Source organism: Cloeon dipterum, chromosome 1 (assembly GCF_949628265.1).
Source record: "Cloeon dipterum chromosome 1, ieCloDipt1.1, whole genome shotgun sequence".
Taxonomy (NCBI): domain Eukaryota; kingdom Metazoa; phylum Arthropoda; class Insecta; order Ephemeroptera; family Baetidae; genus Cloeon; species Cloeon dipterum.
Genome location: NC_088786.1, coordinates 27,610,487 through 27,626,712, shown reverse-complemented (window position 1 = coordinate 27,626,712; position 16,226 = coordinate 27,610,487). Strand labels below are relative to the sequence as shown.

Here is a 16,226-nt window from a genome sequence, read left to right as displayed (position 1 = left end):
ACTTTCTGTTAAACAAGAAAAGATGTCGAGCCCCTTTCAGATCAAAATGTAAATCAAGAACAAATTGAAATAAAATGAAATTACTAAAATATCTGCGACTCGCAGATGGGAACGATGATACTGCAAAGTCTGCAACCACGTCGTCGTCGGTGCTAAGCGAGTTGCCGAGCTGCCTGTTTCAAAGGAGACGAACACATCATCAGAGAAAAACACAACGACGCCTCTCTCCAAACAAATTGTGGCAACAGACACCTGTTTGCTTCTAGTGCACACGGTAACCCATCTGCCGTTAATCTGATGTTGGTACACGTAGGAGGCTCAAATCACCTTGTCAAGGTTGAAGGTTGAGGGCATGTCTTTTTATGCGTGTGTGGTGTGTGAGCGGCGGCGCTCACTCGCGACGAGTTTATTATTTATCTCGCGAAAACCTCAAGAGTGCGCAGGAAATAAGTGCAAGCACTGCTGACTTGATTGCAAATTAGGATTCGCCTTCATTGAGCACGAGGAGGGGGATTTCCACAAGGATGAAGATGAGAAAAAGAGCAAAATGTGCAAATGTAACGGTTCATTTCTCCCAAAATAGAACTCATTGTTGTGCTCGCGCCAGTGCTATTGTCCTCGCCTGCTTCGCAATACGCACGTGTGCACGCGGGCAAAGATATCATTAAACATAATTTTTATTTCAAGCTAATTCAGAAAAGTAATTGGTTTACTGCCTAGGATGGCAGTGAACGATTGAGAGCATTTAGCAGAGCACAACAATTCGAGCTGGTTCAGCGCAGATGGGAGAGTAATGACGGACGCCAAGCCAGTGCGCAGAGGCCGGAGGCTGTGCCAAGTGGGCAATCAAATGCCACGCGGCCGGCTCAAAAGGGTGTGGATTAAAAGTAAACGCCAGAAAGGAGAAGTTTTTGAAATGGTAATTCATATCATCTCCTAAGGAAAGTGACTTTGAGCGGATTAACGGGACCGTTAATTCATCGGCGCTCTGCCTTTGCGAGGGGGTCATTGGCCTTGGTCACATCTCTTCGCCTCTCCTCTTCGTCATCTCTCTCACTCTGTACCACACACACACCTGCGTGACAGAAGATACAAACAGGTGACAAACAAACCTCAGCACTATGTTTGGCTGCGGAGAGCGGCGACGAAAAAATTTGCTCTGCTAAAATTTACTCGTTTCGGCGGTCGGTCTGTTGGTCGGACGGTTCGACTGAAATGAATACCTGCTTTGCGGCCGTCTCTCTCACAGGCAGGTTACATGTGTTATAAGACGTTTTAGCTCCGACGTGTCAAAAAGTATGTTGACAGTCGAATACGTTAAGTCGAGGAATTTCGTTCCGAACTGAAGTAACCTCACGTTGAGGCAAATAATTCTACTATTATATTGAACTTAACTTGAATTTAATTTTAAAAAACACACATTTTCCAAATATATAATAAACAATGAAAGTTGTTAGAAATTTGCAAATATGCGACGCAATAGAAATTCAAATAATGATCGATTAACCTTTTGACACACATCCTCGTAAACCTCGCGAGTAAGTAGGGAGATGGCTGCGCAATATGATTCACTTTCCTGTCCTGCTGTGATTCATAATGCATTCACAATTCACGTTGTTTGTCTAATTTAGGTGCGACCAAAGAGGGAAGTGCAAGTGACTCTAAAATCCTGTTACACTGTCATACATTCAGAGACTGAGACAATGCCGTTTCAAGACCTATTTTTTGAATTTCATTCTATTGCAATTAAAAGTAAGCGGATCCCAATTGTTACGTTTGACAATAAATTCATTTTCACTATTGCAAAATAAAAATTTCTATAGCACACCTTTCATGTAATTCATTCGCCCTTGAAATTTTACGTTTTCTGCGGATAAAGAATTTTAATTTCCCCGTAATTGCCTGTCGTATAAAAAGCTACGCGATAAATTCCGGGAATTGCGGTCTTTGAGTCAGCGCGTTCGTGCGTGACCCGGGTCAGTGCTGACCACCCCTGGAAGCGGGCCACAAAGGCATTTAAGTCGGTCCTATATGTGTTATGCAACTCTGGCAGTGCTCGATTAAGCCAGAGATGACGTTCGGCAGGTATAAAAGGTACCTACCCGGGTGTGACGTCACTGGCCAACGGTTCCTGCCCCCTCCTGAGGACGAGCGAGTCGCCACGAGACCCTCTCAGTGCAGACCTTGCCGGCAGCCGACATGGACCTGGTCGGCTTGTGGAAGTGTTTAATTGGTTTGCTGCTGGTGGTGGCCACCCTAGCCAGGGCGCAGGATGACGAAGAGTCGCTCACGTCGAGCTTCTTTTCAGGTAAAATATTCTGCTGCGTATCAGTTATAATCGCTTATCCTCTTTTGAAAAGGGAAATACTGTGTTTTTTACATCACATTGTTTGGACATCGTTTGAAAACGACGGTGACATTGATTTGATTTAAAACGAATCAAGTAAACAGCTCGGTTTTAACCGCCAATGTAAACATCGAGAATGTTATTTCTTCCTTTGCGACAGCGCTGGAGCGATCGCACCTCTGCTATGAGTAACTGTAATGCATCGACCATGTATAGACTGCCATACAATAATAATAATTTGTGTACGGTACCCAGGCGGTGTGTGTGCATGTATGTGTTTAGATGAGCTGCCGCGAGAGCCAGTCGAGGAAAGACCGTAACATTAGCATAATGACACGCGAGAATCAATTCAAGACGCGTCAACTGATTATGAGCAAAATTCTGCTCCTCAATTAGCCACTAGAACCTTTGCTTGTGTAATGGGAACGTTCAGAATTCAATTAACACGCTGCGTCGAATTTAATAAATCGGACATTTTCACACGGCTCTCGACTGTCTGAGAAAAACGGTTTAGAAATAAGCCAGCCTTTTCAGAAGGAAATAAAAAGCCTATTTCGAACCACCATATAGTTGTTAACTGGGGTGGAAAAACGATGGACGCATGCACGTGATCGGCGAGTGCGGCGGCGGCTGCTGCTGCGAAGAGCGTGCATTTTCAATGTGTTTCGCGTCTGTTGTTGTCACTGGATCAGTGTCCCTTGTGGTCTGCACTCTATTTAATTCGCTCACTCAGACTTGATTATTTGTCCTACTGACTACAATTGTTTCCTCGGCGGGCACAAAAACGGCCGCGTTAAATCAGCACAAACTTGATTCTCTCTCAACACAAACACACTATGATTGATTTAATTGTCACACTTTACGATTAAGACACACTAACAGCTGCCTATGCTAAAGCGCCCTGATTTTTGTCTGCTTAGTATCGACTCTTCCCTCTGGCTCATTTTAAGCTGAAATCTGAGATTTCCCGTATTTCTGTGTTACAAGATTAAATTTTTGAAATTCACACGACGACCAAAAGTAGCATATATCGTTAATGGAGTTCTCATTAATTACGGAGATGGCAAGAAAAGCATGTTAAATGCTGGAGGGGCGCCGACTGAACGCGTGTGCCCAAGGGCTGGGCCGATCGCCCAGATTTGCATGAGAAATGGGCTAGGAATGCACAGGCGGCCACAATAAGGAGTTGCGTGCTCGTGCCTGATAAAAATTGAAAATGGCAAACCGTTGCTGCCAAGAACAATCGCATACTAATTAATGCAGGGGCCACTTGGCGAGTGACGGATGGACTTGAGTGAGTGTGTTTTAGGCATGGCAGGAATGCAGTCACCTGTTGCAGGTCATCAACCCCGCCGTGTCCTTGCCCCTTCCCCTCTCTCCCTACGCCGAGTCTTCAGAAAATACACACCCAAGAGTCAGGCACCACGGACCTGTTGCGCAATTGGCCCATTAAGACAGAAAAATGAGAAAATTGGCCACTTTTTTCGGACCAACGCTTGCCAAGCGGGGTGACGACTCGGGGTAATTTGGAAACCGCACCGCCAAACGCTTCCTGCCAAATGCCTATCGTTGTGTGCGAAAAAGAGCTCCTCTGCTTGCTCCTCGTCCATTTTTCGTTCGTTGACTTGCGCGCGATTCGCTCGACCGAGGTGTAAAATTTATTGGTTTGACCGGAGCGCGTGTTGTTTGGGGTCTGAAACGTGTTTGGCAGTCTTGGAACCGATGCTGAAAAAAAAGAGGAATGAATGGCAAAAAATGATCCTGCCGGCCGTTGTGTACGCAGCTACGCATTCTTCATTCATGTTCGCGAGATTCAGGATTTTCCTTCGCCAAGTAACTCGCGCACACGGCGTTCTCTCTTGCCACGAATGCATGACGCAAGCGGATTTGTTGTCCTTTTTACTAATGACAATTTTGCCAGCAATTGAATTCTCTGGCCAGCGTATCCTCTTACGATAATGTCAAAAGCATTCCGCGTCCGTGTAGCACTTCCAACAATTATTGCACCATCTCAAAGCAAAGGCTCCAAACCTTACGAGAACGCACAATACATGCATCCGTTAATAAAATTACTCAAATGTTTTTCCAATTAGCAAGAAATAAACAATTTAAGACGTCTAACAAAACCTTTACGAAATTTAAATAATCTCAATTTCAACTGATCATGTAGATTAAATCAAGGTCTACCTTAATTTTTTTTATTTTTTCATCATACGATTCAAACTGTCAACTGAATGCTGTAACAAAGTTTTTCCTTCTCAGGTCTTTTGGAAACGATTACAAGCACAGCAAACAGCAAAGACTGCCCTGGAGTGTGCATGCACGCTCTTGCTTCGCTCATATGTTCAGAAGTGCTGGAGGACGTCAAGTGTCCGTCGTCGTCCATGCGATGCTGTGTCGATACACCCCCAGCAAACAACACCTCAGCCGCCTCTGCTCCAGGTAACTAATTACAACTGTCCTCAAAATACAAGGAAAAAGGAAAGATTTTACTTTTGAAATTTTTGAACTAATAGAAACTCGACTTTTACAGTTGACAAAATTAGCTCATCGAGTAACTCGAAATCCTCAACACCTGCGCCGACAACGACGAGCAAAAAGCCACCGAAGAACGAGGATAAAACCATTGGTTAGTGAAAAATAAAATATTACTTTCGTTCATTCAAAATTTGTTAGTCTCCCTCGTTTCCAATGAATTTTTCGAATTATTTTTTAATTTCCTGGCCGTATAATTTAGGATATAATTATTCCTAAAACTTTTAAAAATAATTCAAACAAGTTTACAGGTGATAAGCGTTGAAATAAAATTGGAGAAAGAGGTGAAATTATATATTTGGAAACGAATTTAAAAAAAATAGAATATCATTTTTGGGTCAGACCAACATTTTTTAGTCTTGACGATCTGTGCCCTTTCTGGCAGTGCAAAAGACATGCCAAAAATTAGATTTTTAATTTTTATATTCTCTTATTAAAAACATAAATCATAACAATAAATTAATTTACATTTTTATGTATACGTAAAAATTCATTTAAATTTAATTTACATCAGACAGCCAAGGAGAATGTCCTGGAGTGTGCGTGGCAGAAAGAATTGCAGACTACTGCGAGGCGGTGCTCGACATTTCAAACTTGTGCAAGACTGGCCTGCGCTGCTGCGTGTCAAGGGACAAGTACGCGCCGGACAAGGCACCTCCTGAGCTGATCATTATGGACAGGCAGAACAAGACTCGCCTGCCAACAACCGCGGCGCCAGCCGTGGCCACGACGACGACCACAACCACAACTACCCCGGTGCCCACCTCAGTCGCGCAGTTCGGGAAACCGTGCAAAGGCGAATGCGTCAGCGGCCTCTTCGCACTCTTCTGCGACGACGTCGATACTGAGGCGTCTTGTCCTGGTTAGCAGCCGTTTCTATTTCTTAAAGACGTCAAATTACACTTGATTTCGTTTCAGGCGACGACAGTTGTTGTATTAACAATCCCGTTGGACCAGCCCAGACCACAGAAAAAATGCCAGTGACCCCTGGAAAACCCGCCTCGACTTCCGCGAAACCAACCCGGCAAGAGCCTGTGATTCCCAAATGCCCTGGTTTTTGTTTGTTGAACGTCATGTCTTCGTTCTGCGAGAGACCATCGGTCATCATTCAAACTACATCCAACTGCGCCCAAGGATCGGTGTGTTGCGACAACACTAGAGGGTAAGAATAAGAAAGTGCATAATAGGTTCATATATAAATATATACATAATATATGTTATCAGCTTTACACAACTGTGATGCAGGTTGCATAAAGTTGCAAATTCGATATGCGAATAGCAATATTTATTGTGATTAAAATCCCCTTAATTCTTTCCACCTAACGTGAATTGGCTATATGGAAAAAAATTATTCCTATAAATGAATTTACCGATATGGCTATACCTCCATGAGGAATGGTTGGCTCAAAGTGAATTAATTGCAAAGAAAATGATAACACATATTCGCTGTTACTGCCCCGCAGGTCTCATCAGCAGTACAAACTAACTAAATTCATGCCAGTGTTAGCTGCAGATAATTCATCTTTTCCATTTTATATAGTTCAAATATTTCATGTTTAGCCTCAATTAGCTCCAAGCAAAATCTTAGACTCTTAATAATATTCCCGTTAAGGCGTTGAGAAAAGAAAGATGCAGACACAGGACGATACAAAATAATTAAAACGCCACCCTTTGTTGCAGCTCTGCTCCTCCACCCGCAACCAAGTCGCCACCCCAAGCGCCCAAGCCGGTGGTGAGCAGTGGTAGCAGCGCCGTGGACGCGGTGAGCTCAGTGGTGGACACACTCTCATCGCTTGACAGCGCTTTCGGAGGCCTGGCGCCGCTGGCTGCTCTGCTCGCCAACGGAGGCTCGACTAGCAAAGCCCCCACGACGACGACGACGACCGCGGCGCCGACCACCACCTCGCAGGACCCGCGGCCCGAGTGCCCAGGCTCGTGCATCGTGCCCTACTTGTCATTCACCTGCTTCAGTGAGAACATGCCGCGAGGATCACTCCGTTCGCATTAATTTCGCATCATTTCTTTCCATAGGAAATGCTGAAATGACCACCCTGTTTAAGTGCAAACGATCTGGCCAGCAGTGCTGCGCGCATAAATCCCTGATCAGAGAGCTGCTGGAGCAGAGGAACCCGCAACACCATCACCACCACGGTGCAGGCTCGCAACAGATCCTGCCTCCTCCCCCTGGCGTGAACCGCAACGACACTGACTTGAATACTTTCTACCAGCCCTACAGGCCGTCGCCAATCGACCACCCCAGCGTGCAGCAGGGCCTCAAACCCCAGCCGTCACAAAAGTATCCGGTTCAAAGTAGGAATATAAGAATCGCTGTCGAATGTGGATTAAAACAAATTTTTTTTCTAGCGACAACAAGCATCAACAGTGTTCAGCAGCCTGGCCCAACCCCGTCGTACAGCAAGTACGTTTGCGGCGTGAAGGGCACCCAGCGGGAAGGAGCCTCAAACAGCACTGCCTTTGTAAGTCCTGAGCAGGCGACAATCCTCTTTGTGCTAAAAAATAAATAATTCTTCAGGGCCCGTACAGAGAGAGTAGGGTGGTTGGCGGTGCCGATGCTGACCCTGGCGAGTGGTGCTGGCAGGTGGCGCTGATTAACTCTTTGAACCAGTACCTGTGCGGAGGTGCGCTCATTGGAACACAATGGGTCTTGACCGCGGCTCACTGCGTCACAAAGTAAGAGAACTATAGACATCCCAAAAAACTGAAAACGATTAATAAATTTTCCGCCCGCAGTATTGTTCGTTCTGGCGACGCTATTTACGTCAGGGTGGGCGACCACGACCTGACCCGCAAGTACGGCAGTCCCGGCGCCCAAACGCTCAGGGTGGCCACCACCTACATCCACCACAACCACAACTCGCAAACCTTGGACAACGACGTCGCACTGCTCAAGTTGCAAGGACAGGCCGAACTGACTGAAGCTGGCGTCTGCCTCGTTTGTCTGCCAGCCAGGGGTGCAGGACACCCACCTGGCAAAAGGTGCACGGTCACCGGATACGGATATATGGGAGAAGGTATTTTACTTAAACGGAGCACCAATAGCAGGATTAACTCTCGGTTTAACTTCAGCGGGTCCGATTCCTCTGCGGGTACGCGAGGCGGAAATTCCCATTGTGAGCGATGCCGAGTGTTTGAGGAAAATCAACGCAGTCACGGAAAAGATTTTCATCTTGCCCGCAAGCAGCTTCTGTGCTGGTGGCGAAGAAGGAAATGACGCGTGTCAGGTAAACATTTGATTTTGACACCTCCTTTTCCCCCTCCTCAAGAAAATTTGAATATGTTGAGATTGCTCTACATAATAATTTCAATTTATTTCGCAGGGAGATGGCGGCGGACCTTTGGTTTGCCAAGACGATGGATTCTACGAGTTGGCTGGCTTGGTGTCCTGGGGATTCGGTTGTGGCCGGCAAGACGTGCCAGGTGTTTATGTAAAAGTTAGTGCCTTCATTGGATGGATCAATCAAATCATCAGTGTTAATAATCTTTAAGGAATTTGCTCACTACATGAGGGCTTGATGATACAGTATCATAGTTATGTGTACCTGCCCTTGGTTATTAATTTTGCTAATTTATAGTGCTACTCGCAGCCATCGACCCAAAGTCGCATCATCCTTCATTATAAAGTGTTAATTATTGTATCAGTCACAATTTCATTTTGCATGGCCATAATCATGTCATTTATCAATAAAATTTATTCAAAAAGACGCTCAATTGGTTTGAATTATGCGCAGTTAAACCAGTCCATTCATAGCAAAGTAATTTATTCTGATATTTCCATAACATTTAATATTGTTGAATGCAACTCGTCAAGCTTTGTTCGATTTTCTACCTCTTTACATATCAACATCAGAGTTCTACTGAGATAGGATAATATAAACTTACATTTATTTCTGAGAACTTTCAATAGGAATTCATGGTTAAACCACATCTTTAACATATATTGGTGTTGGAACTTTGATGATAAAACTGACCTTAACATATAGATGACATAACGCATGGCTCATCTTTTTCTCACGATTACTGATCTCCTCCGACTTGCACCAGTCATAGGTGACTCTGAGTGGTGAGGTTGCGAGCTGGACTGCAACACACCAAAAAAATCAGCTACGACATTTTCATTTAGTCAAATATTAACTCTTGCAGTGCTGGTTTTGCTTGTGGATGGCACAGCTTCATTAGCCGCGTTATTCTTAGCTGAAATCACGAGGCGTTGTTGTAATTGGCATGTAATTTCAGCCATTTCTAGGCATCTCAGCTCACCAATTGGAGTCATTTTGATTTCCCGCAAATTTTCTTCCTTTATGCTGAGCAACTTGGCCACCTCTTGATAATCCATTTCCAAAGTAAAAGCCTCCTCTGCAGCCAGCTTGAGCTGCTCCATCAACGCGTTGTGTGCCTTCACGACAGGCAACGACTCTGGATCTGTTTTGGGTCTCCCCCTGAAAGAGCATTTAATTTGTTAATTTAACAACTTTCACAGACTTGAGGTTAGCAACAAACATCTTTGATATCCATTTGTCGACTAGGGGCACAGCAGTATTTTGAACATAACGATCATGGGACGTGTCTCCAAGGTTTGGAATGCTACTGGACAGAAGCATAAATGACCTAAACAGATAATAATTAGAATCAATGATGCATTTGACAAAATGTGTGGCCTACCCTTGCTGATCCATAGTATAGTATGTATAGGCATTTAGGATCGTGCCATTACTTTCATGTCTATGCCGTAAACGCATGAAAATGAAAGGTGTATGATCAGCTAGCAGGGTCAACTGTTTGAGGACATTCATTTGGATGAATGTAACTTCATCCTCCACTTCAGGTGGCATGTTTCTCTTGAAGTCAAAGTAGCCAACAATTTTCTGAAGATATATAGGGCAATTTTATCAGACATGGTTAATGAATTGGAGGCGGTATTATTACATTATTATAGGGTCCCAACAAGCCTTGTAAAGCGTCGACGTCGATTTTCCCGATTCCATTGTAGAATTTGCAGTGTTTTGGGAGAGAAAAGGTTGACGTAATTCCTGAAATTTTCGAAAACAAGATAAAAAATAACACTGTTCTAATTCACAGCAATCGGCAGCTTACTTATCACAGTTGTTTTTCCAGCATTCTCCTCGGCATCGCTGATCTTTTTAACTCGCTCAACGATCTCTCCAATAAGGAACCCTTCCTAAAAATCAGTTTTTAATTGATTATCTAAAAATACACCTTACGATATGAGGTAGTAGAGACCATTACATAATAAGGTTTATAAACAAAGAGTTGTTGAAGAGATGCTAGTTATGGAAAAGCTACAGTTCTCGCCGACTTTACCGTTTACACGCATCAAATCTGTTATCCCTATACTAATATCATTGAAAGGCGAGAACATTAACTTTTCCATGGTAAAGTTACAATTTCTGCCGGCTTACACATCTCGCCAGTTCTTATGAGAATCCCATGTAAAATGTTAAAGTAGGGGTGGCGAAAACTGTAACTCTGCAGCGAAAACAGTGACTTTTCCATAATCTCGTTCCAAGCGACGTGACCTTTTGATTTTGTATTAGTCACGATTTATAGATTCAGAAAGCATAACACTTTTAAGTTGCGATGCTCATCGATGGAACTTTAATTCAATGTTCGAAATGTAATACCTGATCCCCAAGGCTCGCCGCATTGTCGCGGAAAAGTAAGGAAAGGCACGTGCGATTAATTTCCACAGACGGCAGCTCCGCCATGTTTCCTCTTTATCAATAAATTTTAAATAATGCGCTATTTTCATCACAACACCAACCACAGCCAATGGAGTATTCCGAATTTCTCCTCCTCCGATTATCCCCTCCACAGCTCTACAGCTTTCTCCTACGTCTGACTCTGTCTGCTACCGTGGGCGTGTAAATCCCGAAAACACAGGACAACTTCCTGAGGGAGGTGCAATAGTGTTTTTTAGCATTTTCTGTTGAAAATGTCTTTCTCGAACAGTGAGTATGATTCATATCAATGCTTTGTTATTGTTTCCTATACTAAATCCAAACTTTAAGCCTTTATTCTGTGTAAAATTAATGGAAAGTGGTATCCGGCAAACTGTGTGTGATACTGTTTGTTTTCGGGGAACAGGCTATGAGAACGCTCTATTTTTATCTTTCGGATTTCATTACACCCTCTTTGTACCATTGACCCTGCCATAGGACGAGCTGGTTTGTGCAAAAAATGCTATCCCAAATCCAATTTGGAACCGCTTTAAAAGTTCCATAAAATGTTTAAACTTGCCGAAGTGCTATTTGAGATTAAGAGATTTTGAACCTGTAACAGGATGCACGGTCTGATAAATTTCGAGTTGAGAATTCGTAATATGTTATGATAATCTGTTTTTTTTACATCAACAGCACTCAGAATCATCTTTATGACGTGCACGTTTCTTCGGTGTATGATTTTATGTCTCGATACTCAAACGCTCCGTTCAAGTGAATCATTCCCACCTAATATCTGTGCCGTTGACCTTATAAGGCAATGTTTTTGTCATGTCAGTGTGTATGTTATAACGTACGCTGATCTTGATCTGCCCATGTGGGTAACCACATGAAACCCACAATATTTCATTAAATTTTTTGAAATAATTATCGCAGCATTTTTTTCTCTTTGCGATTCCAACAAGGAAGTAGAGTAATAAATTGCGAAATATTAAGCAGTTTTCAATATTTTCAGAATACATCTATGCCACCCTACCTAAGACCAACCGAGGACAACCGATAGTGCTCGGTGGGGATCCTAAAGGGAAAAACTTCCTGTACACCAATGGCAACAGCGTTATCATTCGAAACATTGATGTGAGCGATTTAAGCATTTCAATATTAGTGCAGAGTAGCAAGATGTAAATGATTTTTGCAGAACCCAGCCATCTCAGATGTGTACACTGAGCACTCTTGTGCAGTCAATGTTGCCAAGTATTCGCCAAGTGGATTCTATATTGCGTCTGGAGGTAAAAATAGAATTAAAACGTTCCATGCATTTGTAGCTATAACAGCTGTTGTGCTTTTAAGACCAATCGGGCAAAATCAGAATCTGGGACACGGTCAACAAGGAGCATTTGCTGAAGAATGAATTCCAACCGATTGGCGGCCCTATTAAGGACATTGCCTGGTCTCCAGACAATCAAAGAATGGTTGTCGTTGGAGAAGGACGGGAAAGGTAATTGAATTTTTCTGTGTATATATATATATATGTTTTCATTAAGGTTTAAATAAATGATGTGACAAGGGAAATAATAATTTTATTCAAGGGGGAGCAAAAATAACAATATTATGCTTTATATTTATTCTTATTTATGCACCAAAGAGGGCAGCTGCTGGATATGGAAGAAAATTTAATATAAACATCCAAAAAACATAAATATGACTTCATCAATTTGAAATATTTAAATGCCCTGTAAATATGAAAAGAAAATAAATCTTAGAAAACCATATCTAAGAAACTAAGAAACTGTTAATTCATTTGAAAGGGAGATTTTACACAAACAAAGTTTTTTGACCATCCGTTGTAATTCGCCTATGAAAATCATTCTTTGCCTTGGAAATTTTTCTCTATCTTATTTCTCACCATATTGGCAACTCATTACTTATGCGAAAATTTCGACTTGTGTTTTGCACTGTGTACGGATTTTTACGTAATATATTGCTCTAGGTTTGGACACGTCTTCATGGCGGAAACCGGAACTTCCGTTGGAGAGATCTCTGGCCAATCAAAGCCAATCAACTCGTGCGACTTCAAATCTTCTCGTCCGTTTCGCATCGTGACCGGCAGCGAGGACAACACCATCGGTGTTTTTGAAGGTCCCCCATTCAAGTTCAAGATGACCAAGCAGGAGCACACTCGTTTCGTGCAGGCCGTCCGCTACTCCCCGAGCGGAAGTCACTTCGCCTCCGCAGGATTCGATGGAAAGGTTTTCATCTACGATGGAAACACTTCTGACCTGGTCGGAGAGGTGGGCAGCCCGGCCCACAAGGGTGGCGTCTACGGAGTGGCCTGGAGCCCTGACGGAAAGCAACTGCTCACCGCCTCAGGGGACAAGACCTGTTGTTTGTGGGACGTGGAAACCAGGAAGCCTGTCACTACGTTTGTTATGGGCAACACTGTTGAAGACCAGCAGGTGAGATTTATTTTTAAAAAAATACTTAGCTTGAAGAAATAACGTCTGTATCGTTGCAAATCTTGCTGGGAATTTTTCTAAACGTTATAATTTGCTTGAAATCATGTGTGAGCTTCCACAATCAACGGATGCGGTCATCGTTTATTTTTTTTAAATACGCAAGTTTTTAATTCATGCGATATGTATACCAGAGAGAATCTTCAATATGATAGGATGAAGACTTAATTCGGTTAATGCTGAAACTCTTAAACTTAACTCTTAAAAATAATACAATATTTTTTTAAAACAATACCTTCATTGTCAGACAAATTCTTACTTTAAGATGGTTGAAATCTTAACACGAAATTAAAATACAAGACTTAATCCTAGTTTATTTGATAAAATAGATTTTATTTCTTAGTAAATACCGTACATATGTAAATAATTACATAATGACGAGAAAATCTGTCATTAGAAAATATTGTTATGACAGCGATAACTTCCATTATAAACCACTATATAATTATTTATAATTTTTATGGTTTAGTTTGGTAATAAGAGTGAATGCCCAAAATTTACTCAACAAGCTGTGGCATTACCTGAAAAGGTCAACCTAGACCATTTATCGTATGGTAATCTGATGAATAGTGTGGATTGGATTCAAAAATTTTAGTTTACATCTTCCTGTGTACAAAACCAAAAAGTGACTCCAGGGGATGGCAGTTTTTTCTTGCTTTATCTAATGCATCTAGAAATATTTTGTTTGCCTCAATCATAAATATAACCAACACTATTTGAAATGAATATTTTCCTCCTATAGGTGTCGTGTCTGTGGCAAGGGCAACATCTTCTGTCTGTGTCCCTCAGCGGATTCATTAACTACCTCGACGTGAACAATCCCAGCAAGCCCCTCCGGATCATCAAAGGTCACAACAAGCCAATCACCGTGCTTGAACTAAGCACTGACCGAAAGTCAATTTACACTGGTTCTCATGACGGATTTGTCACTACCTGGGACGCTGCTACAGGTATTACCTTTTTGCTCCAGTCTAAAACAATTTCGCTTCGTGCAGGGACGATGATTAATTTGTTTTGTTTTGATCAACAGGCGAGAATGACAGGGTGGTGGGAACCGGCCACGGCAACCAAATTAATGGAATGCGTGCAACAGACACGACTCTGCTCACGTGTGGCATTGACGACAGCCTGAAAACCATCAGCCTGGACTCGAAGCAGTATCTGCCTGCTGACGTCAAGCTGGGCAGCCAGCCCCGTGGAATGGACGTCAAGGGCAGCGTGGCTGTCGTTGGCTGCATCAAAGAGGTGTGCGTTGTCGATGGCGGCCGCAAGGTGTCTTCGGTGCCGGTCAGCTACGAGCCCTCTTCTGTCTCCATAAACCAGAGCAATGGAGATGTCGCCGTTGGTGGTTCAGCTGATAATTTGGTTAGTTTTATAATATATCGTTTTAATTATATAGAGTTCGCACTCGACCCTCAAACATCGCTCGGATTAGCACATTGCAAAATGCACGCAAAGCATGCGCTCAAAAATGCGAGCCAAATGCTTGGTTTTCTTGAAAAAAGGGAAATTGACTCAAGGAGTTTGAACAAATTGAAGCAGAGCATGTATTGTAGTGTTCAGTAGTGTTCCTCTTTTTGATCTCACGATTTTCAATACCTTGATTTAAAATCATAATATATTTATTATCATATATCAAATAATGCATTTAATAGCTTTAAAGTTTTCATTGAACACCACCATTTATTTAAAATTGACTGCAGGTCCACATTTACACACTGAATGGCACCACTCTTGCCGAGAAGACGACGCTGGAGCACTTGGGCCCGGTTACAGACTGCTCTTATTCCCCAGATGGACAATATTTGGTTGCCTGTGATGCCAACCGCAAAGTCATCCTTTACAAGACTGATGACTACAAAGTGAGTATTTTACAGGCAATTACATAAAAATAAGATATTTCAGGAAAATTACCACAGACTCACTAATGCATCACATGTTAACCTTTTTCAGGGAGTGAGTAACTTTACTAACGACAAATATGCATGACAAATGGGACCAAGTCATAACGTTTGTTGCACATGGGTGATATCTACTCAATTTGTCTCTCTGTTTTCTGTTCTTACATGCATGCATCGTTGGTCTTTGCTTTCTTTTCTGTGGAGTCATTTGGAATCTTCTTATTAACAATCAAAATATATATACTTAACTTTCCTTACTTTTCATTTCCCGCGCCTTTGGTTCCTTGTTATAATAGATTTCTTATTTAGACAAAGATGCTTAATGAAAGATTTTACAGCACGCGCACAACAAGGAGTGGGGATTCCACACTGCCAGGGTGAACACAGTGGCGTGGTCGCCAGACTCGGCTTCCGTAGCCAGCGGTTCTCTCGATACAACGATCATTGTCTGGAGCGTTTCTAAGCCAAACAAACATCTCATCATCAAGAGTAATTTGAAAGCTTCTTTTTTTTTGCTCAAATGTGTATTACAATGTTTTATCATTTCTAGATGCTCATCCTCAGAGTCAAATCACTCGTTTGGCATGGCTGGACAACGAAACTATTGTGTCAACTGGTCAGGACTGCAACACCAAGTTGTGGGCTGTCACGCCATTCTAGGCTCTCAGAGTATTCAAATATTTTTTTTATCATTGTGTAAACCTAGCAGATATATTTTCGTGTTTTTCTACACTGATTACGTCATTTTGATAAGAATTTTGAGCATGGAAAAGCATTCTGAAAAATGGCTTCAACCTATTCATGATTGTCAACCTAACTGTAGTGCTATACTTATGATGGATAATCACTTAACTTCGCCAATCAATGTCTGTTTCGTCAATTTAACCATGCTGCATTATTTTTAATCCAAAGAGTGAGCATTGCAAACGTTTCATTTTCATTGTCTTCCAAAAATGGATGCGTATTTTTATAAGTATGGAAATTGGCGATTTTCTTATCTCAGATTTCTGCATTTTGCTGTCTAAACTTGCAGCATTGATTTTCATACTTTTCTATTATACAAAACCACAAAAATCTGTTAACCTTGCTTTAATAATGTATAATATTTGTTACCAGCTTTTAATCTATCCTGAATTTATTTAATTTGAGTTATGATTGCGTTGAAACTGTAATTAGTGCGTTTAAGTTATTAAAAAGTATGGTTCCAATTTCATTCCCAGGTCATTTTCTTCAG

General features: G+C 42.2%; 3 protein-coding genes across 4 annotated transcripts; 2 read left to right on the top strand and 1 right to left on the bottom strand.

Moving 5' to 3' along the window:
• The first annotated feature begins 2,148 nt into the window (after positions 1-2,148).
• mas (masquerade) lies at positions 2,149-8,604 on the top strand. The gene is made up of 12 exons (XM_065480457.1): positions 2,149-2,308; positions 4,610-4,789; positions 4,881-4,976; positions 5,397-5,744; positions 5,801-6,044; positions 6,563-6,852; positions 6,914-7,192; positions 7,247-7,359; positions 7,416-7,573; positions 7,634-7,914; positions 7,970-8,124; positions 8,221-8,604. The coding sequence occupies exons 1-12, from the start codon at positions 2,200-2,202 to the stop codon at positions 8,386-8,388; spliced, it is 2,421 nt and encodes an 806-aa protein (XP_065336529.1). The 5' UTR covers positions 2,149-2,199; the 3' UTR covers positions 8,389-8,604.
• A 40-nt stretch (positions 8,605-8,644) lies between these two features.
• Positions 8,645-10,690, bottom strand: LOC135937327 (BRISC complex subunit FAM175B-like). Its single transcript, XM_065480480.1, has 8 exons — positions 10,543-10,690; positions 9,995-10,079; positions 9,827-9,930; positions 9,563-9,765; positions 9,401-9,508; positions 9,161-9,339; positions 9,036-9,094; positions 8,645-8,981 (listed from the first exon to the last, which is right to left on the bottom strand). The coding sequence occupies exons 1-8, from the start codon at positions 10,624-10,626 to the stop codon at positions 8,901-8,903; spliced, it is 903 nt and encodes a 300-aa protein (XP_065336552.1). The 5' UTR covers positions 10,627-10,690; the 3' UTR covers positions 8,645-8,900.
• Positions 10,691-10,733: 43 nt separating this feature from the next.
• flr (actin-interacting protein 1 flr) lies at positions 10,734-16,205 on the top strand. 2 transcript variants are annotated; one of them, XM_065496955.1, is made up of 10 exons: positions 10,734-10,869; positions 11,594-11,715; positions 11,777-11,867; positions 11,929-12,076; positions 12,569-13,034; positions 13,834-14,041; positions 14,122-14,456; positions 14,795-14,953; positions 15,331-15,481; positions 15,543-16,205. In XM_065496955.1, exons 1-10 carry the CDS (start codon positions 10,854-10,856, stop codon positions 15,650-15,652), a joined length of 1,806 nt encoding a protein of 601 aa, XP_065353027.1. In that variant the 5' UTR covers positions 10,734-10,853; the 3' UTR covers positions 15,653-16,205. The 2 variants fall into 2 exon arrangements, with proteins under 2 accessions (XP_065353027.1, XP_065353028.1); XM_065496956.1 differs by lacking the exons at positions 15,331-15,481; positions 15,543-16,205 and adding an exon at positions 15,045-15,264.
• The last annotated feature ends 21 nt before the right edge of the window (positions 16,206-16,226 follow it).